Source organism: Melanotaenia boesemani, chromosome 17, assembly GCF_017639745.1.
Source record: "Melanotaenia boesemani isolate fMelBoe1 chromosome 17, fMelBoe1.pri, whole genome shotgun sequence".
Classification (NCBI taxonomy): Eukaryota; Metazoa; Chordata; class Actinopteri; order Atheriniformes; family Melanotaeniidae; genus Melanotaenia; species Melanotaenia boesemani.
The window spans coordinates 12515512-12538581 of NC_055698.1; the positions used below are offsets into that span (position 1 = coordinate 12515512).

The 23070-nt window shown below is 40.3% G+C and overlaps 2 protein-coding genes across 4 annotated transcripts in view; one reads left to right on the forward strand and one right to left on the reverse strand.

Moving 5' to 3' along the window:
• jazf1a (JAZF zinc finger 1a) overlaps positions 1–3510 on the forward strand; it is a 14127-nt gene extending 10617 nt beyond the window's left edge. For both annotated transcript variants that reach the window (XM_042012058.1, XM_042012057.1), the window contains exon 5: positions 1053–3510. In XM_042012058.1, coding sequence (XP_041867992.1) covers positions 1053–1229 — 177 coding nt within the window. In that variant the 3' untranslated portion in view covers positions 1230–3510. The remainder of the gene's footprint in view (positions 1–1052) is intronic.
• On the reverse strand, positions 3492–22951 carry tax1bp1a (Tax1 (human T-cell leukemia virus type I) binding protein 1a). Of its 2 annotated transcripts, none has more exons than XM_042012056.1 (17): positions 22781–22951; positions 21311–21525; positions 18216–18318; positions 17528–17718; positions 15805–15960; positions 13329–13477; positions 12872–12962; positions 12590–12775; positions 12252–12503; positions 11842–12033; positions 11652–11724; positions 10584–11107; positions 7374–7460; positions 6269–6455; positions 5978–6186; positions 5280–5362; positions 3492–4955 (listed from the first exon to the last, which is right to left on the reverse strand). In XM_042012056.1, the coding sequence occupies exons 2-17, from the start codon at positions 21497–21499 to the stop codon at positions 4748–4750; spliced, it is 2880 nt and encodes a 959-aa protein (XP_041867990.1). In that variant the 5' UTR covers positions 21500–21525; positions 22781–22951; the 3' UTR covers positions 3492–4747. The 2 variants fall into 2 exon arrangements, with proteins under 2 accessions (XP_041867990.1, XP_041867989.1); XM_042012055.1 differs by having other exon boundaries at positions 3492–4958; positions 22781–22946.
• Positions 22952–23070: the final 119 nt, after the last annotated feature.

Sequence of the window (23070 nt, forward strand, 5' to 3'; positions counted from 1 at the left end):
CCAGTGTAAAATAAAGTGGTGAAACTGAAAAAAAAAAAAACTATAGCTTGACTACCTGGATTAAAACATTTATAAAAATAAACAAGAACAAAATCTCTTTATAATTGTTAATTAATCTATTTGTATTTATTTTGACCTCCATTAGCTAGTGGAGTACAGCCATTCTATTATTTCTCATCCATGCTCAACACCGGTGTTTAAAAACTAATCAGCCTGAAGTTATTTACCTTATTGAAATGATGGCATGTTCTTTCTGACTCTGCATGGTCGCATGTTCACAATTCTGCTCCGCCTGATGTCCAAAGACACCTGCACACGTAGGTGAGCACACTCCCACCAGCAGGCAGGCAGAGAGCATGTGTCGGATAATATGTGGCGTAAATAAGAGATAATAACCAGGTTTCACAAATTTACCCTCCATCCCGCCGATAAAACTGATGTAGCGTAGTTTGATTGTAGTTTTATTTAACGTTGAGCTATTCATCAACGTCTCTGCACTATTATAGCAATCTGTGGTCTAGCGTAGATTTAAACTACAGCTGGATCTCTCAACCACACGTTTTTCAAAGCTCAGCTCAGCTTCAGATCGGTTATTAATGCGTTTAATTGAGAGCAAAGCTGCGTTCATCTCACACCACTGCTATATTAACTCAAAGTGACAATAGTCCAAATTAGAACATTAACTTATTAAATAATCTTTTCTTTTTCTTTTTTTTTCCGGTGCAAAATCTATGCAAGCCGGAGATCCGGCACGGTGCCGAAATACTTTAAACCCTGAAATAAACATCCATTACAAAAGCTGCTGAATAAAACAATAGCTTTAGTAGCTTGGAAAAAAATCAGATAGTCCCAACTTGTCAAGTTTGGTGTGTTAGTTGTCCAAGTGCACAGAATTACACTAAATAGACACACTGCACCTATGGATCGCTGATACGCAATCAAGAATTTTCTTCAATATCGGCACCGATATCAATATCAGATCGGCACTTCCCCAGTAAGAAGGTATTTTTTAACCTTTCACCTCTTTCTGTCCTCATTCCTTATTTATCCAGAATGTAAATGGAATCAAATACCACGCCAAGAACGGCCACCGAACGCAGATCCGCGTGAGGAAACCCTTCAAATGTCGCTGTGGCAAGAGCTACAAGACCTCGCAGGGGCTGAGACACCACACCATCAACTTCCATCCGCCCGTCTCCACCGAGATCCTGCGCAAGATTCAAGGCTAAAGCTGGTGGCCACACCCGTCAACAACCCAAGCCCTGTCCCGGTCCCGACTTTTCCTTCCCCAACCTACACACTAAAGGATCAAGTGCATGCTTTAAGTTTTTGTTTGTTTGTTTTTTTTTTTTTTTTTTGTTTGTTTGTTTGTTTTTTTTTGTCACCATTTAATTTGTTACATTTTTTTTCTATCTATATCACTTGTATTTTTTAAAATATGTATCTTTGTAGTATTTCTATTGATGTACATTTGCACATTTCATTTATGCTATCATTTTTATGCTATTTTTTTTCTATTGTTTCACTTATAACATAAGGTGCTAACTGTAAAAAACAACAGAAAGAAAAGACAAAAAAAAACAAATGATATAAAAGAAGAAAGGAGAAACATAAAAAAAAAGATGTGAAACAGGAAATCCAAACAACTTCTGCCGTTTTCCTGCTCATCCCTGAGCCGGAAGAAGTTGGCTTCTAGTGCTGATATGAGATCAGTAGTTTTTACACTCCCTGTCTGCTGGCTGTAGAGTCCGGCTGAGCTTAGGTCTGTGCCTTCATGGTCACTTCTGGGAGTAAAAGCAAGAGTTAAGTTATACTTTTAACAGATATATTGATATATAAACAATAGATATGTATGTGTACATAAAAAATATAAAAGTATTCATGAGCATATTCATAGTTACACTTTATTTTCAAGCTTTATTTTATATATTTCTGTCAGTGTTGTAGATTTAGTGTTTTGTATGTATCGTTACGTGTTTTTTCCATTCCTTCTTTGCTGAGACAGCCAGTTTTGTGGTTTAAAAACAGCTGGCTGATTTTAGAGTTGGAAAGTTGAGATATTTTTACAAATCCAATACTCCTTTCCATTTGATACACTCTGAATTGTGTGCGGTATTTCACTGTTGATCAGGAAGAGAACGCAGCCTGTTTCCTAAACTTCTCATTCCCGGAGTCATCCATGTTTCCTCATTCAGAGTGCCAGAGCTGTGCTCCACAGACTTAGCCGCTAACGTGGCCTAAGCATCATATTGCGGTTGCCAATGTCTTTGTTGCTATGTTTTTTTTCCATGATCGTTGCCAACAGCTCTCCACTGCCAAACATTGACCATACCATGTGCCTGATGGGAGGGGTGGGATGGGTGGGGGTTTATCATGATGGTTTCACTGTGGAAGCCGTCAAACGTGTGGCAATGATTTTCTTGTTTATCGCGCCTCCAAAATGCACACAGATGTACGTGAGCAGAATGTTTTCATGCATGCTTTTTTGAAGATGAGGTTGCATTCATATTTAAAGGAGATTACCATCTACAACTTGTCATTTGTGTGTTGTAGACAGCAGCATTCCAGTCCATTATGTGTATGTGTACGTTTCAGCTACATCCAAGTCATCAGCCTTGAGAGTATTACTGTATCTGTGTGTTTCAGTACTGGGATGTGTCATGGTTCTGTGCCAGGCTGACTGGGATTTCATCATCCACTTGGGGAGAGTGGTGCTATCACTTTTGTTCATGGCATCAATTTTTTTTCCCCTCTCATGCAGTTTAGATTCAGCTGCAGAGCCTTCGTTTGATGGATACACTGACCTTCAACATGCACGCATCCTCCTCTCCTCCAGTTTATTTTTGGGTTTGCACTGCAAAGTTTCCACAAATTTAATTAATCATTTAAGACGTCAATGCATCTATCTAGCGTGCTGCTGAACAAACCAGCACAAATGTGGCTTCAAAGATGCTCCAAGTCTAATCTGTAGTTCCAGTTTCAGTGTCCAGATTAACCCTGGATAATAATAGAAGAAGCCTTCAGGCATAGGGGAGGTCTTTCTCAGCAGGGACAGACAGTCAAGCTGTCAAACACTCGTAAAACCAACCTTTGCTTCACAGACACCACCATCACCATGGCGATGCTATTCATGAGGGTTGTCTGCAGCATTAACACAAATGGGAGAAGCGGAGCAGAGGCTGTGTGCAGAAGGAGGGGATGAGGGAGGGTTTCAGTCAGTATACCATGTACAGTGAATGTATTTTAATGTGTGTTTGTTGTCAAGTGCTTTTAAATTATATTTTCGTATGTAACGTGCAGACCAGCGTTTCCCTCTTTTTATGGGGTTTCAACAGGTTCTGAGATGAGTGACTTGTAAATGATGTCAAACTGTCTTTCTATATAAAAGAAGAGCTGCTTATATGTAAACAGCAAAATAAAGTAAAAAAAATCTGCAGCACTTAATTTTTTCCCTCCCAATGCAACCCAAATGAGATACAAAGCAGTGAAAATCATTTAGACAAGCTTAATTTATTCATAAAGATCTTTGCAGTCCACACGTAGACCACCTTCTTGACATTCTCACATTAAAAGGGTGGAGTCAGACACATGACACACTGATTTGCCTTGAGATTTCTGCGCATGTGCAGTTTTTAAAGCCTGAATACAACACTGTCAGGGAAATGAGTTGAAATGATGGAAAATTAGACAAGCAGTGGTATGAAGCCCTGTGAAAATACACTTAAATGACATTCAGTCATGAGGACCAACATGTACATAAAGCAGCAACTTCACAGTTCCAAATAAAAAACTAAAAACCATAAATAAAGTGTCAATAATGCAGCATCCTGCAGCGTATTTTTGTCTAAAACACGATACATGACCTTTCAGTCCCGTTGCTAATGACCGATCCAAGAGAACAAAGTGCACAAAGGGAAGTGAAACATCATTGGCCCATTTGTTTTTCATAATTTAAACATGAGGCAATGATGAGAGGACAGGTTGACAACAGCAATTCACAGGTCTCTCCAAAACTTATACTTCATTTCAATTATGTACAATACATTCAGGGTAAAGCCTTATTTAGTGCAGATACATGAAAACGTAGTGCTGTTTTTGTTAAGACCATCTGACATCTTTGCAAAACGCTCATACATACAGCAGAACAGGAAGATATCTCATATGTACACATTCAAGTGACTTTAAAGTAGAAACACTCCGGTTCACTCTGCATTTGTACTTCTGTTTCATTTCTGTGGGTAACTAAAAGATGACACACTCTCTTGGTTGTTTTGTTACATATGTATGTATGTTCAGTTTAATTTAAAGAAGTATTATAAAACTACTTTTTTTTCCCCCTCTCTCCTTAAAGCCACAACTCAAACCTCTACAACGCCCTACAAAATAGGCAAGAAATTAGTGGATGGGAATTTTATTAAAGATCATAAGCATGCACTTAAAAAGATGCTTAAAAGATGGGCGTAAAACTAATAAAAAAATAAATAAATAAAAAATAAAGGATCATGGCACTACTCCCAAAATTCGTATTAAAGTAACAGCTACCCTAATTAGCCACAGTATACTCTTCTTCCTTTTAGAAGTCAACTACATTCTTTAAAACCTTTATAAGATTGCAAAAAAGTGCTGATTTAGTTTTTTTTTTTTAACAAGACAACTTAACCAACCCGCAATCAAAATGAACTAATAGCTGACAACACACACGTACACACACTGTATGTCAGAATTCGAGCTTCCTCCTTCGCGTCCTTCATTCAATCTGGTCAAAGTTGAGCACGTGGCCGTCGAAGTGCGTGAGGACGTGTCTCTCAAAGAGCTGCTGCTGACAGTTGAGGGGGAACTGCTCGGAGCAGACTGGGCACACCTTCCAGTGGCTTTCCACGTGCTGCTCAAAGCTGCGCTGCTCAAAGTGTGGTGGGAAGATCACCTCGCATAGTGGGCAGCGCTTGTGAACGTCACTACTGGGGAAGAGGACAACATGGAGTGGGTGGGGAGGATAAAAGGGAGATAAAATTTCAGCCAAGTGAGGTCAGAATGAAACTGACCAAAATAATAATTTGGTAGATTTTGGCTTCACAAGAGCTAATTAAAACGGTTATAAATAATTTATTTAAGTACATATTTACCTTGAGGGAACAGTTAAGGAATTGGTCTTTAGGCTTTTGGTGAATTTGGTTAAATACAGGCTCTCAACCATGGATGATAATTATTGATGGACTGTTCTTTCTTTCTTTCCCGCTCATGCAGTAGATCCTCATTATATTTATGAATTGGGAAGTTACCTGGAGTCAAAGCAGAAGCTGCTCCTTGCTTCACTGCGTCTGTTGGACTGATGATCACATGACGGCTGAGCTCCATCACCTACCTTCGACACACAAAAGGATGTGTAGTTGGTCATGTTTTTTTCCCTTCACTGCAGCATTTATAAACACAATCATTTAAGAAAAGACAGTCGTAATTAACCATAAATGTTCAGTATGTGCAACTATGTTTCTAGGATTAGCATGCAGTAAATTTCCACTTGTTTCTATCCTGGTTTCTCTTAAACAACTAAAGATATAATCTGTCAACAACCAATCACAGGTCTGGGTCTATTCAAAATCTCCTAATTACTCTCTCAGCTCTGATTATCTATCTCTCTCTTGTGCTACAAGGGAGTGACATTAATTAGAGCTTAATGCAAATTAGTTTAAAGCTTCGTCTTTTAAGGGCAAGCTGTATTTCTCTTTAGTCTGTGAGGGAGTGGCGCCCTAGAGACAGAAACAGATGAGAGGTGCAGTAACGGAGGGATATTCGTGACAAGAATTCATGGGCTGCAAAATACAAAGCTTGGGTTTGAAACAAAGGCTGTGAGTGCAGTTTGGATGCTGTGTGATCGTGTTAGTGTATTTAAATGAATGCCGTTTAAAAAAAGACATGGCCATGTAGTTTACTGACATGTAGAAGGAACAGATATGGTTGTTAGTGTGCTCCTTCTTACCTTTTGCGCCTCCTCTGGTGAATGCTCGATGTTCTCAGGGGGACTTGTGCTGCGCGATGGTTGGATGCAAACCACCTTTCTGTCCCAGCCTGGCACTCCAGGACCAGGGCTGGGGGGTGTGACTGGGGGTGCGCAAGGAGGGGGGCAGGGAGGAGCTTCAGGTGGGGGACGCAGCATGTGTTCAGGAGACAGTGCAACATCCACCCGATCTGTAAAAGAGTAACATAAGCAATGATAGAACAGAACAGAGGCATGCTGCGTACAAATTAATGAAGCTTTCATTCCTCCCACCTCTTGAGATATCGGTGGAGTAGGGATTGCCGTACTGTAGCTCAGCGGGCCTCTGCGGCACCAGTGGTGGAGGGGAGGGGTCCTGGGGGTAAGGGAGAGGGTATTGCAGTACCATTGGCTGCCTAACCTCAGCGCCCTGAGAAGCAGCCTCCTTCTCCCTCTGCCTGGACACAAAACGCTGCAGCTCCTGGAGAAGAGATGGGGATGCAGCATCCACCTGTGAGAGTTGGTACTTAACCACACACACACTGTCTGATTTGACAGATACATATCCATTACTAAATATTTAATCTTTTAATAAATATATTTTATGTTGATACTATTTGATTATTTTTGTTTCATCCTCTCTAATCTTTTTAAATTCTGCTCAATATGCTAAATGGTCAAAAGAAACACAATCACTGTCAGTTTTATAACTAATTCAGTCCACATTTCCACAGCACATTGTCAATGTTGGAACCACAAGGTGACTAAGTAATTTTAACTTACAGTTTAATTTCCCTAAACACTGTTTCTGCCCTTTGCGAATATATCTGAAGCAAGAGCATTAGTACCCTACTCATTACTGTAATAGGTGTCAGACTCTGGCTCCCTCTGCTCTGATGGAGGCACGCACCCTCTCCCTTTTTTTGTGCTTTCTTTATTCCTCCCTGATCTCCACTCTTGATGACTTCATTAGTGCGCTGCTATCAGGTTTAACATTTAAACCAGGGTTGGGAAGGTGAAACAGACACGTTATGTGGCATTTGCACTGTCTAATGGCACTGTACCTGAGGGCGAAAGAAGGAGGTATAGATGTATTAATTAGATGGTTTGGGGAGTGTTGAGCTGGAAGGAAAAAAGCTACAGAAAGAGTTTAGACTCTAAAGAAAAGCTGAATATAATTAAAAGTAAAGATCTTGTTATGGACTCTGGTGTGGAGTGTGGATCTACATATGTAACTTCGACTTTCAGTTTATTCTATGATGAAAATTTTGCAGCTCCTGAAGAAGGATATCAGCACAATTTTACCTATAAATAATTAGTTTATCAGTGGCATACTAAGAAGCAACAATGCTGCACTAAGAACAAAATATTCAAAGTTGCACTGGCTCAAGATTTTTACCTCCTGTAGCTGTTCTTTTTCTTTAAGAGCCTGAGCGAGGCTGCGTTTGAGTTCAGTCACTTCGCTGGCTCGCTCTGCCATCTGTACCTGGTTACAAGACACACAAAGATTAAAAAAAAAAAAAAAGTGTTATATGAGTAAAGTTCAGAACTGTACCCCACAAATTAGTGTTTTCACTTCTGTTGGCCCACATGACTTTCTTTAAAAGGTCTCAGTAAAAATCCTTCCTGCGGAAGCTCAGCTGGAAAGGATCTTATCTGGCTGATAGAAGAACCTCCTTCCTGCTTCCATTTTTTGTCAGCTGATGATGAATATGCACAGACATCCGAGCGAATTATTTGGCTATTATTTAACCTGGTGCAGTGTCGAGTGTGTGGGGCTTATTGTAAAGCAAAGAAATAAAACCAAAGAAACCAGGCCAGTGTTTGGAGAGGGGGGTGAAGATGAAGCGGTCAGAGGGTCATCATAAATTTCTCACTCTCAAACAGAACTGACCCGGTGGGATAGTTTACATTGCTGGTTGCTTGCTCCTCTCTTATTTCACCCCATTTCAAAGGTTTCAAATCTGACCCCCCCCAATGGTTCCTTTCTGCTTCATGTCTGTCTGTCCTGATCTCATCACTTTTAAATTCTCCCTGCTTCTTTTGCTTTACCCCCCTAATTCTCTTTCATCTTCTTTTGTCCTCTATAGTTCTCCCCTCTTGTCATGAATTTACGACACAGCATTAGAGGGTTAAGTTCAGGTGAAGGGAGTCTGCAATGGTGTATTTCTGTGTCTCTCCCCACATATTCCTCTCCCTCTTTCCATCCTCTGGCTGGCTGATGTAAACAGCCGTAAAGCACAGACTTTTGCGTCTGCCTCTCTCGTCGGTCTCTGGGGCTATTAAGGGGTAGCTCTGGGCCCCCGAGCACTTGCCTCAGACAGCAGACTCTATCAAAGTCAAGGGAGAGCTGTTTTACAACACTGATAAACACATACTCACTCACCAAGATTAAATGCCAGTCAGTGCTTTGGCGGACGTTTGCACACAAAATGCAAGAGCTCTGTTCAATAATGTGTGCACATACCACACATATCGACTCATCTGTGGATGTGATGTAGTGCCCATGATTCACAACATCAGTATGTGGATCAGGCCCACATTTCTCTCTCTGGTGTCAGCACATTGTATTCGAAAACAATTTATGCGGACTACAGTAAAACATAGCTTTTTACTATCAAACTTTCGTACTTCATTAAGGCAGATGTTGCGGAGAAAATGCAACATTTTTAAACACTATTGACCAAATGTTTGGATCATATAATTTACAACCCCTATTTCCAAAAAGTTGTAATGCTGTGAAAAATGTAAACAAAAACAGAATGTAATGATATGCAACTCTCATAAACCCATATTTTGGGTATCTGCAGCCATCAAATTAAAAAAAATGTCACATTTTTAATATTTGAAGAAGTTAACATTCGATTTAGGACAAACTATGGGTTTTTGAGCTTTGCAAATCATCACTCAGTGCATGCTTTTGCCACACGCAGACACTGAAGCCACAGCTCACATTGAGCAGTGTCGGCCATTACAAAGTTGAAGATAACTCTGCTGCCTGACCAAAAGATGACTCAAAACACAGAAAAGCTTTGTATCAACTTGCAAAAAGAGAAATGAGCAGAGATGTGGAAGAAAATTTTAAGATTTGGCCTGTGATTGACGTGATCATAAGAACCTTATTTTTTTGTTTTTAAACAAGCTAGATTTTCTTGTAATCCTTTAATGTGCTTTTAAACAAAAATACTCATAATTTCTGGTGATTCTTTGGAATAAATTGACTCAACAGAATCAAAGAAAAGACATCTTAGCCAAGAACCACATTTTTGGGGGAATTTATATAGAAATGAGAGCTGCTTCCAGATTTTTAAGATAAAGTTTTAAATGTCATCTCACTGCAACTCCTTCATGTGGTCACATCAAATTTGCCATGTAGGCTTATATTTTAGACATACTGGTATTTGTGCTCCTTTATAAGGTACCGCTTCCAACAGATCCAAACTGCTTCAGACAAACTTTTAACAGGACCTAGCAAATGAGAGGGAATTTTTAGGTTTCCTCATGTAAAATGCATTTCGATTTTGTCATTTGACACGACATAAATGACACATTAAACTGAATAAAACTAAAGGGTTACACTTTACAAATGCCAAAAGGGGAACAGAGAAAGTCTAAAATGATTTGTGCAATTAATCATCTACTAAAACTTCATAATATTGACGGGCCTCTTTATGGATGGAAGAAACTAAAGCCAAACTCGATCATACTGATGTCAGTGAGGGGAAGAGATGTGCACCAAAAAAAGAACAACCCATGATGAAACCCATACATCAAACCTGGTGGGAGTGTTACAACTTGGGCTTGTCAACACTTCAATGGATGGCATTTCATCATTCAGCAGGACATCGATCTGAAACTTGCAGTCAGACCAACTAAAGAACTTTCCAAGAGGTATAAATGCTTTTTACTGGTCCAGTCTATCACCTGACCACTCTGGTAGTGAGACAGCAATGTGAACCAACCCAGTGGACAGACGAAAAACAGAGAGACAAAACAGCAACCAAGAGCTGGACCCCAATTTCTTTAAGAAGAATACTGTAATTTCCATATTTTTTTTATTGTACACAAGCTTAATAAAAAATAAAGCTAAGACTTGGCACCTAATGTGGTATTCATTATTCAGAACTAGGGATGTGCTGAACCAATCTCAAGTATGGGAGATATTTTCCCAGTCTGATCTCATTACTTGGTCACTGAGTACACCTGAACTTACAACCTTTGCTTTTTTATCTTTAGTGTCTGAAAATGACATTCAGTATATAGTGATTATGGCTAACATGGCTAATTAACAAATAAACGTGATAAACACATTTAATAAAGCTACTTCTCAACATGTCATTGACAGTCTATGGAGTTTAGTTTGCAATGTGTGCTTTGAGAAAATGCAGGAATCACAATGAGACTTTGTATTGGTCAATACTCAGTCTTGAATCATTCTAACATTTAGATATCTCCATTAAGAATGGAAATGTCTATGATCTACTGTAACCTTGTTACTCTGATAAAGTTACTGTGTGTGTAATAGGAATCAGAAGAAAAACCATTCAAGTGTGTTTTTGGGGTAGCAGCATTTCATCCAACACAGAGTTTTTGTTTCAAAGTTTCTTACTCTAAATCGCTCCTCTTCATCGGCCAGCCGCTGTTTGAGTGTCTCGTTGATTGCACACTGCTCCCTCCACTTCTCCTCCATCATTGCCAGCTCTGCCTCCACCGAGCGCGTTTGCTCCTTCTCTGCCTCCTCTGTGCTTCTCCCCTCCACCTCCATCTCCAGCAGCACCTGCTCTTCCGCACTGTCCCTCCCTTGCTCTGCCTTCAGCATGGCTTCTGCTTCGCTGGTCTTCTCAGAGCTCGGCCTCTCGTTGGCCACCTCCACCCAGCTCATCATCCTCAAGCTCTCCTCCACCAGGCTCTCCTTCTCCTCCTTTTCATTCCCTTTGACTTCTTTTTCCCTTTCAGCTTGCTTCACTTCCTTCTCAGCTTCCATTGCAGCTTTCTCCTTCAGTTTTTTCACGCCTGCCTTTTCCTCCATCTCTGTGCTGATGTGTGTGTCGGCACATGTAGGTCCCTTGTTACTGAGTTCTGGGGTGATTGTCATCGCTACAGCTTCTTGTAGAGCCGTAATAGCAATATTTTCTGTAAAAAAAACACACAAAGTTTATAAGCTGGACAAACCCTGCATTGCTTCAACTTGAAATAACTTACACGTTTAAGTTAAAAAACTTTAAAATGAGGGTGACTTGCAGTCTGAGTTGATGAGTCTTTAAATGTCACCAGTTGCTGTTTTTTAAGGTGGTTGAAAGTTAAAAAAAAAATTAATTAGCATTTCTGCAGGACTAATTTGGTCACACAGATCCATTGACCGTTACCATTACCCTACCTTCCCTAGAGAGACTTTTCAGAAATTTTAGAAAAGTCTAGAAATACTGACACACACCATTTACTGAAATATTTGAGATCCAGTTGGTATCCCAGTATTTTTAATGATAAATTATTTTAGGATATTTAAATAAAGAAATACCAAGTTCAAGAATTTGATCAGAGATACAAAACTATATATATATATATATATATATATACAACATAAACCTACGTATGTTTGTGCAAACATTCACTTGAACTAATGTAATGCTGATTCTTAAAATGAGTTTTTTATGCACATTTACTTCTGCATATGTACCTTCTGTAGGTGACTCTGGACTTGGGGTAAGTGGCTCCTGTGTTGTCTCAGTGGACACATTTCTCTTTGACTCCTGAAAAGTATCAACAAACATGAAAAAAATAAATAAATGCTCCTGTCTCAGGCAGCGGCAGTTACTGAAATTTCTTTCAACCCTGTCTCTTTATGACATTTTATACAAAGTACTCACCCCCTGGGACTCTGATGCATTGAGCTTGGCCACCTGTCTGCGGAGGCGCTGACACTCACGGTATTTCTCTTTATAGTGCTCAGCAGCCATGTGGAGGCGCAGTTTCAGCTCCTCCACTTCCCTCTGCAGCTCTGCCTCGGCCTCTGACACCACCACGATGCTCAGCGTCACGTCCCCGCTGGTCCCAACTCCCTGAAACACAAGTTATAAAAATTACTTGCTTGTCATTGTTTTGTATTGCAATTAAAAAGTTTAGCTTTAAACTAAAAAGTCAGGGTCAAAGAACAGTGCATTCCCTAGGAAAACATAGCTAAGATTTAGATGTGCATTTTTCTAACTTTAGCTTTCATTCTTTCTGAAATGAAAAGCTGCCATAGAAAGACAGTGTCTTAAAGAGGTCAGACACTGACCACCTCCTTCTGGGCAGTGCTCCTCATGCGGTCCAGCTGATTCTCCATGCGTTGGCACTCAGCCTGAGCATCGGCCAAACTGGCACGTAGCTTGTCCGCCTCTACACGGGCACGGTACAGCTCTGTCATAGTGTGGTCACGGGCGCTGGCAGAGTCACGGAGCTCCGAGGCGAGTAGGGAAGCCTGCTGCCGGGATGCTTGAAGCTGCTCCTCAGCTTGACGGAGCTGCTCATGTACACGGGCCAACTCTGCCTAAGGATACATAAGAAGTAGTCATACAGTAACTGATTTAACAGGAAATATATAATGCATAATTAAGTACTTAAAACCACCTCTACCTTATCGGATTTGTGTGCCAGCAGCTCTTTCTCCAGGCTGTCTCGCTGGGCCACGCAGACCCTGAGCCTCTCTAGCTCCTCCTGAAACTGAGCGATGGTCACCTCCCTGTTGAGCTCCACCGCTTTTAGCATCTGAAGCTCTGCACTCAGCTTGGTGTTCTCCAGTTCTGTGCTGCGTAGGTGGGCCTGCACAGGTACCAAAGCAGAGAAGTAGAGTGTGTTACTGGAGACAGAAGCACACACATGATGACACAGCTTCTGATATGAAAAGCATTGTCTCACCTTATAAAGATCTCTCTCATCCTTTTCATTCTTCAGCTGGTTCTCCAGACTGTCTCGTTCTGCTGTCAGCTTCTTTAAACGGTCACGAAGACTGCAACATTTTTTAAGTTAACTTTATTAAAAATTTTCAAGCCATTCTTCCAAAAACCATTGGAAGAGTCATTGAAGATGGACCAGGGATCTTTTTGTCACAAGTTTGGTTACTGTTTATTAGGTTAGTAGCTTTTAAGTTAAAAAAAAAGAAAAAATCACATCTTAAACATTGGAGTCACCAGATGGCAGTGAAATCTGGACGTGGGAAATCTGACCTACATGCAAACATTTTTTGTATATATTTGTAAAGCCGATAATTTAATTGGAATGCATCCTTGTTGTTCGCATTTTCAGATAAGTAAAATTATGAAGATGCCAAGGACAGTTTGATCCTCCTAAAAACTACATGTGAGCGATCACTCACCAATCCAGCTCCGTCTCCTTTTGCAGGCCTCTCTGGGTGACTCCCAGCAGGTCTTCCTCCAGCTGGCGAACCCGGTCCGTAGCCTCTGTCAGCCTCCTCCGAACCTCCTCCCTTTCTTCTGACAGGCCTTGAGATGAGCGCAGCAGCTCCTGTGGGACAGAGATGCAGCCAATCACAGCAGCTGAAACAGCAGGGTGACATTTTCAAGGGGAGAAAAAAGGGCTGCACAAATTTCTATAACCCTAATGATTGTTTACTGATGATAACATTTACTCCAAGTCTTAACACAGTTTGCCAAACCTCTTTCCAGTTTTCATTAAAGCTGTTGCACAACTCGACTAATAATTTTTGTATGTATATATCTGCACAAACTCTACTCAAAGTGTCATACTTAGCTTTGTAAGTTTTACTTGGTTGTTTTTTTTTCTTTGTTTTCTGCAATAGCATACTTGTGCTGCAGCTGTAACATGAATTCCCCTGCTAGGTATCTGTATAGCCTTATCTTATCACTCATAAATCACCCGCAACAAATCATGAGTCATGTGTTCTTTGATGGATGCAAAGCACACACTGAGTATTTCAAGCTACTGAGATGTTTGGCAGCCTTCACTGAACAAACAAAAGAACTAACTGGCAAGAGGAAGCACAAATAACCTGTCGAGTATCAATGAATTTCTTGAAACAAACTCTTGGTATATAGACAGCAGATCACATGATGTCTGTTTTCTTCCTGTTGTGATCCTGCTGAGGAAAAGCCTTGTTTGAACTTGCTGCTGATGAGCAGAGAAAGACAATAAATCATCCACAGCTAATATCAGTAGTGACAGAAAAGCATACCTCTGCACACGCCCTATTTTCTGTGTGTAACAGCGGCGCTTACATACTCACAGTCGACCTTTCTCGCTCACACAAGGTCAGACACACAGTTGCCGCATTCAAGGACATATAGACAGCAACCAGTCCAACATAAGAGAGCACACACTCACACCGGTGCATTCAGGCCCGTCTCCCTCTGGGCTTGGCTCAGCATAGATTGCTGTATGATTTTTACTGCAGGCGTTTGGGAAGCACTTTAGCAGTGCATAAAGACCTTATAAAAAGTGTAGTCGTAAAATTAGCAGCCACAAAATATGTACTTATGTTTTCATGTTAAACTCAAAGGATATTTTCATCAGAGTGCCATGAGTTGACGCACCCTCTGCAAATGCATTGCAAAAGAAACACACACGCACACACCTACTTGTACAAGTCGTATATCCACAGATGGACATGCCTGTTGAATGAAAAGCAGCATGGTAATAACAGAGTGTGTGTGTGTGTGTATTACCATTTAATTTATGGCGATTTTGTCCTTCGTAAAAAAAACAGACCAGCAGACTAACTCAAAGCAGCCTGCTCTTACTGTGGATCTAAGCCAGAGCACAGCACTAGGGGGCGATATGAGACTAGATTGCAACTTGTGAAACTCTTGGCAGGTTTCAATGTTTCACCTCTCCCTGCTCATTATGCCACCCGCTCCTCTCCTCTCCTGCTTACATCGAGCTTCCTTGAATTTGAGTGCCAAGTTACTGCTCTTAAATAAGCAACACATAATGCACTAAAACCTGAGTCTGACTTGTCCTGCCAGGAAAAATTGTGGAGGTTTAATCATTTGTCTTATTTCATTCAGGAAGCAGTTTAACTGTTTATTTTCTTGTCATGCCAATTAAGTAACTCAAAATACTGAAAAAGAAGCCAAGAGACGGGCAGAAAGAAAACAGTAAGAAAGCAGTGGCCACTGAATCGCGTGACAGAGTGGAGTTTGTCCCTGGGGCTGGGCCGGGCTCTTTTTTCAGACAGGCGGTTTTGTGGACTACCCTCCTCTCATTCCACACACAGACTAAAAGGGTTTGCAAGCGGGTGGCATAATAAGTGTGTTTGTGTACGCTCGTGCATGTGTAAATGCACATGAGCAGAGCCCCGTGGTGTGGAACCTGAATACGACTGTGACACTCCAGTGCGCGAGTGTGTTTGACGTCATGTTTGTTCACTCTGCGGTTGCGATGGCATCGTCCCTGACGCCAGATGTCCAGGAAAACTTTGTCCCAATTCCGTTCTGGCCCACTGAGTCAAATCGTTAAAGAACGAGTTTGAGGTTGTGCACACACACAAAACTGTTCGCTGTGTGTCTCTCAAACATGGACACAGATTATGCAAAAATGTAGACCTTTTGAAGTTTTCAGTTCTATGATCATTGGCGTAGAACCGGCTCCATGCACATATGTACATGGTAGCTAAACATCCACACCAAAACACACACACGCACACACATTTTATGTAAGTGCACATAAACAGAATAAAAGATAGATTTCAATTGCAAACTGTACTTTAAATCATATCTGGACACTTTCCGTACCACTGTGCATGCATCTGAAATCAGACGGTCTCTCTCCATTTTCATTCTTGCCAACACTCCAGCCCCCGTACATTCTCTAACCTGGTTATGTGTCCGCAGTAGGCAACATGTCTCCCTCTCCTGCTCCCTTTCCCTGGCCAGTCGTTTCTGCTCCTCCTGCAGCTGTTGTTTCTCCTCCTGCAGGAGACGCATGGCCTTCAGCAGCTCCCTACGTTCCTGTTGTGCCTCCTCCACCCGCTACAGGACAGAAGAGGGGAGAAAATAATACAAACAAAATGGTATCTGATTGTTAAAGGTTTTATGTTAGGGTAGAGACATCAGGCTCAATTAGACAACTTGCTCCTTTGTCCACGTAGCTTCTCACATACTTGCCTGAAAACTGGAGCTAGGTGGCCAGATCCAAGCTTTAATCTACTAAGAACCCTTTCAGATTTTCTTCTCCTAGTTAAAAAAAGCACATCTGTGCAAACAACATATATGTAAACAAGAATAATAAGCCTCTCCCATCTGAAAATATACAGTTGCATACCACATATAAAAATGAAATGGTATATCTAGTTTATAAGTACCTACAGAATAACAGCCTATTGTTCCTATGAGGTTATGCAAATAACAAAAATGTAAACCATAAAGATAAAAATCCTTCTCTTTGAATAATTACACCGGCACAATGAAATAACACATTAAGATTTTATCTTGGATAGTAGTGATTCTGATTCTACAAATTTGTTGTCATTAAAACAAGTCACCTTTTGACTCCTTTTGAAGCCGTATTTTGATATTGTTGGTAATTACATGTAAAACGACCCAGAAAATGTTTGCATGCTAGGCTCACAGAGAGCTGCAGCTTCATTTGACATAGTTCAGAGAGAGTGAGAGAAGAAAAAAACGTGCATATGCTTATGGGACTATTCAGGTGGCATTTTCCCACAAATCCCTGTCACCATTAATCCAACATGTTCCTACATGTTAAGCATGTTTTAAAAACAAAGATGGTAACAATGACAAAATGTTGTAAGAGCATGCAGGTCAGCTTGTTGCTGATGAATACAGAAGGAAAAGTTGGGGTGGGGCTACGATCTGAGAAAGAAGGAAGAGAAATTCACATACCGCTTTACATGAGACATAGATGGTATCACTTTACATCAACATTACTGAATTTTATACCTTCTTTATAAATATACAGGTATAAATTTAAAAGCTGGGATATTGTCCAGCCTCTCCTAACTACAGCACCAGTTACTGGAGTATTCAGGTTGAGGGTTCACCAAGAATATAGATTGTATTAGACTTCTTGATTTACATGAAAATATGGTGACAATTGAGATGAGTTTTTATTAATGTAAGATCATGGCAGAAAAAGCAACAGTTCCTGTATTGCAGAGGTATCTATCAAATCTATCAAATCAAGGACAGAAAAGATTTTCCCCCTTTTGCCCCTATACTGCTACAACCCACGTATTTCATCTTGTGGATGCATTAGTAAGGGTTAATCGACATTCCAAATACAGCAGGATGCATAAGAAATAAAAAATAAGCATTTTAATCCATAAAATATCTACTTTTTAAAAATGTTGTGCAAAATACATCATTGATCTTGCAAATGAAATCAAACATCCAATTTATGACAAATAGTATGTATCCATAGCTATCTAGATACAGCTAATTTTAAAGCCAAAGAAGAAATTCCCTCTCATCTTTCCCACTACTTGCTGAGGTCAAAGTTCACTTTGGGTCCTTTTAACTGGAGATCAAGACCAGACAGATGGAAAATAAACAAAAACCTTGATCTTGTGTGGCCTACCTCTAGCAGGCCAGTCTTGGTGGTGACGACCAGTATGTCTGAGTTGCTGTCATCCTCGGTAACTGTCAGAAGCTCTTCAGTGGGTGTGGCTGGTCTGAACTGGAAGGGCGTGCTGGCTCCTCTGATATCACCAGCATGCGTGACATAACAAAACTGGTAAAACTCCCCATCAGATTTAGGAACATAATAACCTGCAGAAGAAACAGATAAGAGTGGATGCATTGGATTTGAGTTTAGCTTTTCCTCTTTCTTTTAATATTAACTTTGTGTTAAATGTTTTATTCACTGACATTTTTAACAACTCAATAGTAACACACGGGAGACCTAACTGGAGTACTAGATTCAACTGTTGGGCCTGCATCTCTGAGAAGGAGGAGAGTAAGTACAGGATATCCAGGAGCCAACTGCTTTTACTGACTCCTAACACACCACAGAAGGCTCTCATATTTTCACTGTGTAATATCTGACCATTCCAGATCCAGTAAAACCAGTTTGTAGGCCGTGTGTGTATGTGTGTGGGATTTGAGAGGTGTTCAGGTCCCAGGCCGCCGTTTGCGGTTGTGTTCCCTTATTAAATAAAAGTGCTGGTTTTTATATGCACTGTAAAATGGAGGAGTTACTCTGGAATACCCTGGGTCTGTATAGTGGTTTACACAGTGAGTTTGTGTGCATGTGTGTCTATGTGTACCTTGAAACACCACAGTCCTATGCACAGTACTTCCTGGTTCATAGTTTTCAGGCATTGGAGACCAAAGGAAGGTGTAGTAATCCCTTGCCGTGCTCCAACCCACCTAAGAAAAAAGTGAGAACAAAAACTACAATGAAGAACACGTATTCTTCATATGAAAGCATATTTAGTTTTTTTTTTTTCCTTTACTTAAAAAATCCTTAACTCCAATATATACATGCTTTTGAAAGACATAGTTTGGAAGTTTGGAGGACTCTGGAGGATTGAAGGTGAGAATGGAAACATTTAAAACCATGTTCCCCTCGTTTCTCTGCACACCTCCTTAGTTCCTCCCCCTTTTTAGACTCACAAAAAAGGGGCCACAGAAGGTGTGAGAACGGGGTGGGAGGGCTGTGACATACTATGCGACATACTATGAACACATGCGCAGACTTACACGGGGTGGGGGGGCATTCTGAAACTGACCCTTATGGAAACGGGAAAAGGTGAAGAAAATACGAGTACGGGGAGGGGGAAAAAGGTGAAAATTTTACACCAAATGGCAAGGGACATGTAATTCCTTGGATTTCATATGTCGTTAGGTGACAGATGATAAAAGAGTATTGAGAATTTCTTAACTCAAGTCCTGCATCATAAATCTGTCCCCTGTCAAGACCACTCAAGCACATACACACACTTTTACTTACAACTCACACATGTCATACATGTATAAGCCATGACTACAGCTGTGGATAAGTAACCGACTGTGGTATGTTACATCTAAAAACAGGAGGAAATGTATCTTCTAGATAGCTGTAAATCATCATAGTGTGATTTAGGTGGGTGGCTTTTTTTAATGTTACACAGCTAATAAAAAGATATAAAAAATAGGGATTTGGAAACAAAAAAACAAAAACAACTAAAATGCTAGAAGATATAACTATAATCACAGAAAACAATCCCTACAATTGATTATTCAAATTAACAACAATTATAGGAGAAAACAATTACGAACAGATGAATCAAAGCAAAGCACCTGGGAGCTCTAACTGTAAATCAACTGAACTACTCAAAACGTTTGTCAAAATTTCAGGTTTGATAATATTGTTGCCTAAAACGTAATTGCAGTGGTTCCCCCATAAGCCCCATTATAGCAAGTATAATGCTGTTCCAAACAAATGGTAATAGTCAGCGTGAGAACCTGGGCCAAGAACATTCCTTCCACCTCCACCAGTATCTCAGTGAGGAGCCAGATCGCCATGGCCTCCTGCCAAGTTTGCTTGTGTGTTCAAGCGCATTTGCTCAAGACAGAAAAGACATCAATAACTGTGGTAATTGCAGAGTGAGGCTGACTGACGTTTGGTTAGGCATGGTGTGGCATTCCAACACAGAAGTGATGTGATAAAATAATCACAGGCAAAGCAGCCATCAATCATTCATCCAAAATGTGAGGGGACAACATGATGACACTTTAATTATACACTCACACAACGGGTTTCTCCCTGCCGACCCAACAAACATGCCACAACCAAAAACCTCCATGTTTTCCCTTTCTTTTCTTTTTTTTTTCTTTAAAGGGAGTTATGTATGTGATCTCAAGTTAAAAGGTATGCATAAGAATTTGACTTTAACATCTTTTTTTAAAAAAACATGCACAGAATCACATCAGAGAGCTACAAAACTAGAGACAGGATACTTGACGAGCTTGTTTAGAAGGTTCACCATTGTGCATACACAACACGCGAGCACTGCTTGAGGGCACCACTGTATAGGAACAAGCTTGTCAGACCACAATCCATTACATTGCATAGTATGAACACTTTAAGCCACTAGAGGGTGTCTGAACACAACTCAAATGAGCAGCTCCTGCTTCTGAGTCATCCTCAGAGCAGTAAAGCTTTGCTGATCAGGCTCTCTCCTTTTTCAGGTAACGCCTATAGATGTAAAATGTAAAAGAAAGAAAATATTCTCTCCCTGAGTCACCTCTACACAAAGACATTGCCTGTGGGAGGAAAATGAAGCTTCATAGATAAGACTAACATTTTCATGCAAAGGCACATGAAATCAATCATTTAAAAAAAAAAATCCCCAAGCTGTTGATTTTGACATTAAAGCATCTGAACATCCACAGCAAAATGTAAATCTGTTTTATTTTCTGCTAATAAATGATTACCATTTGTAACAGCACACAAACACCAACCTTTTCATGCCAGAATGGGTTTACTCTTATAATATGCAGATTGACATTGCTAAGCTTTAGCTACAATTAAGTGAAACCTTTCTTAACACAAAAAAAGGCCGACTTGTACGTCAAACAGATTAAAGAAGCGTGGTTTGCTTGTTCCCTGACTTGATGTGCTAACCATCAAACAGGTTTCATTAGCATGGATTACCATAATTACATTTTCCAATCGTCCTTTTTCCAAATAAACCCAGCATCTTTATTCTTTTTTTATTGAGCTGGTGGATTTGAAGTTAGTTCTTAAACAACGATAAAATGTTTGTCTTTTGACTTTATGAGACATTAAGTTTCCTGGTTCACATTTCCTGTTAATTATGTGTGAGATTTGATGGCGCTGATAAAAGAGCAGAGCGGAGCGGGGGGGGTGGTGATGGTTAGCAGGAAGCAGGGAAAAGGCTAATGGAAAGACATAGAGGAAAAAACATGTGAAAAGAAGGGAAAGAGGTCCTAATAGGAATTAGTGTGGTTCATAAAGAGTACCAAATGTTTGCCCCCCGCCTGAGAGACCTACTGCAGCCAGCCCACCATGTACACTCTTCCTCTTTCTTCATACAGGGCAACCACACCAAAGCTTGTGGTAAGGTTGACACTGAAGAGCTGAACCATTAATGTTAGGCAGATGTATGTGTTAATTTGCCAAGTGGGCAATTAATAAAACCCTAACACATCATTTTGTCACAAAAAAAAACAAAACAAAAAAAAAATAAATAAAAAAAATTAAACACTTGTGCAATGACCACTGAACAACTTCTCACAACAACAAATTTAACAAAAGATATTGTCATCAATAAAGTGCTTCTCCTCCTAAACTGATTATGGTTGACTTTGTAAAGTCTGATCTGATGAGAACAGCTGCTATCTTTGTGTGTGGTACCTTGAAAATGCCCACCCAGTCTTTGGGGTGGGGAGTAATGTAAGGGGTCAGGGTGTAACGACACTCCAATGGTGCCTGGGGTAGGAAACTCTTTCCAACATTCTGGAAGATGACATGAGCAAAGTTGGATGTTTCCATGATGCTGACGCTGCTGCCAGGCGATGAATCCACCACCTGGAATGATGACATTGTACCCCGTTGGTCACTTCATTCGTCTACAAGTGAAAAACAGCAGAAAATAAATTAACAAAATATCAGAAATAGTGAATGGAAATGCAAGCTCACACAGCAAGAGGATACAGCAGGTTCCTATTAAATTATATATTGACCTAATATAGTGTCCATTCAGCCTCATGCTTGTCTTGCAACCTTCAAATGGTAGCCCTGGGTAATTAATGGCTTAATGCACAACCCTGGATATAAATTATTAATGGATTTTTTTCCATAGTGTGGGATCCATGACTAGTCAAAGTCAACTCATTATAGAACAGCATACATTGCATGTGACAACAGCAATGTAAACTGTCCTTTGTGTCCCCTGGGGAGTCCAGTCAAGTCAGAGGTGACTGAATTGGGTACATAAAGGCTTTTTCTTTCCTCTGGCTGTGACAGTCCAAGGATTGGGATGGTTTTTGTGTTTTTAGATTAAATGCATTGACTATTGTTTCTCTTTCGCATTCTGTGGCTAAAATTCTAAAGATTTTACACTACAGGGTGTAGAAGCTATGTATTTCAATATATAAAAGGTAGAACCCATTCACTATGTCGACAATAATGCATGAAAATAAGTAAAAAAAAATGTAATCATTAACATGACACAAAATTGTATCAGATTTTCACACCAGTAATTAAAACAGACTGGTGTTTGTGGTTATATTTAAGCAGACACAGAAGAAAGGGATTGGAAACCTTCAAACACTCCTGTAAGAATCTTTGCAGAAAGGCTGTTGTCTTTTAACAGCTCAAACGGAGCCTTTAGTTGTGGTACAGAGTGGAAAACAAGCAGGTGTGAATGTGGGCAGCTGTTCACAAGTGATGCAGCTGTTTTGCATCACTGTCACGCAATAATCTTCATGTAAACGAAGGATGAAATAACTAACCCCAAGGTACTTATTTCCTTGTGACCTGACACTGAATTAACTGAGATAAAATAATGTGAAACATGACTAAGGCAAAACTGTATGATGATATAGTCAGCTAACATATACGTATTTTTTATGTTACTGTGCTAACAGCTCGCAGCTCTCACATAACAAATCGGTTACGATGCAGCTCGGCCGTTTGAAACTGGCTAGGCTAACCTGTGGTTTATCTTATTAAAGATGGCTAAGGAGCTAACATTAGCTTGAGTATAGGCCATGTCGTGTCAAGTCACCAGCTAGCTTAACATCATTCTGGTCGGGCAGCTAGCATGCTAGCACATGAAACTAAAATGACAGGTGTTAATACAAATTTAAATGGAAAGTTTACCCTTTTCAAGTAATTGTCACTTGCAAAGAAGGATGAATTTCTGCCGGGTGGGTCGATATTTATGCCACTCCACCCGCTGTTGTCAAAGCCCTGAAGGTAATGCGTCTCTTCCTGAAAGAGATGATGCTGAACTTCCGGGATGCTGAGCAGTACCAGTGATGCTGAGAGGGCTAAAAGAGAGTAGAAAAAGTATCTTCCATAATAAACTACTTTATATTTTATTTTTATTTTTTTACCTTACTAAAATAGATTCACAATTTATCTTCTCTCGCGTCCTTGATTTTTTCCCT

Coding starts and splice junctions, on each gene's coding strand:
- tax1bp1a (XM_042012055.1), bottom strand. CDS start 21,499: ATGTCATCATTCCAGGTGGTGGATTCATCGCCTGGCAGCAGCGTCAGC. Junction 18,319..21,310: donor ACTGGGTGGGCATTTTCAAG/GTACCACACACA, acceptor CTTTTTTCTTAG/GTGGGTTGGAGCACGGCAAG. Junction 17,719..18,215: donor TAGGACTGTGGTGTTTCAAG/GTACACATAGAC, acceptor TTTCTTCTGCAG/GTTATTATGTTCCTAAATCT.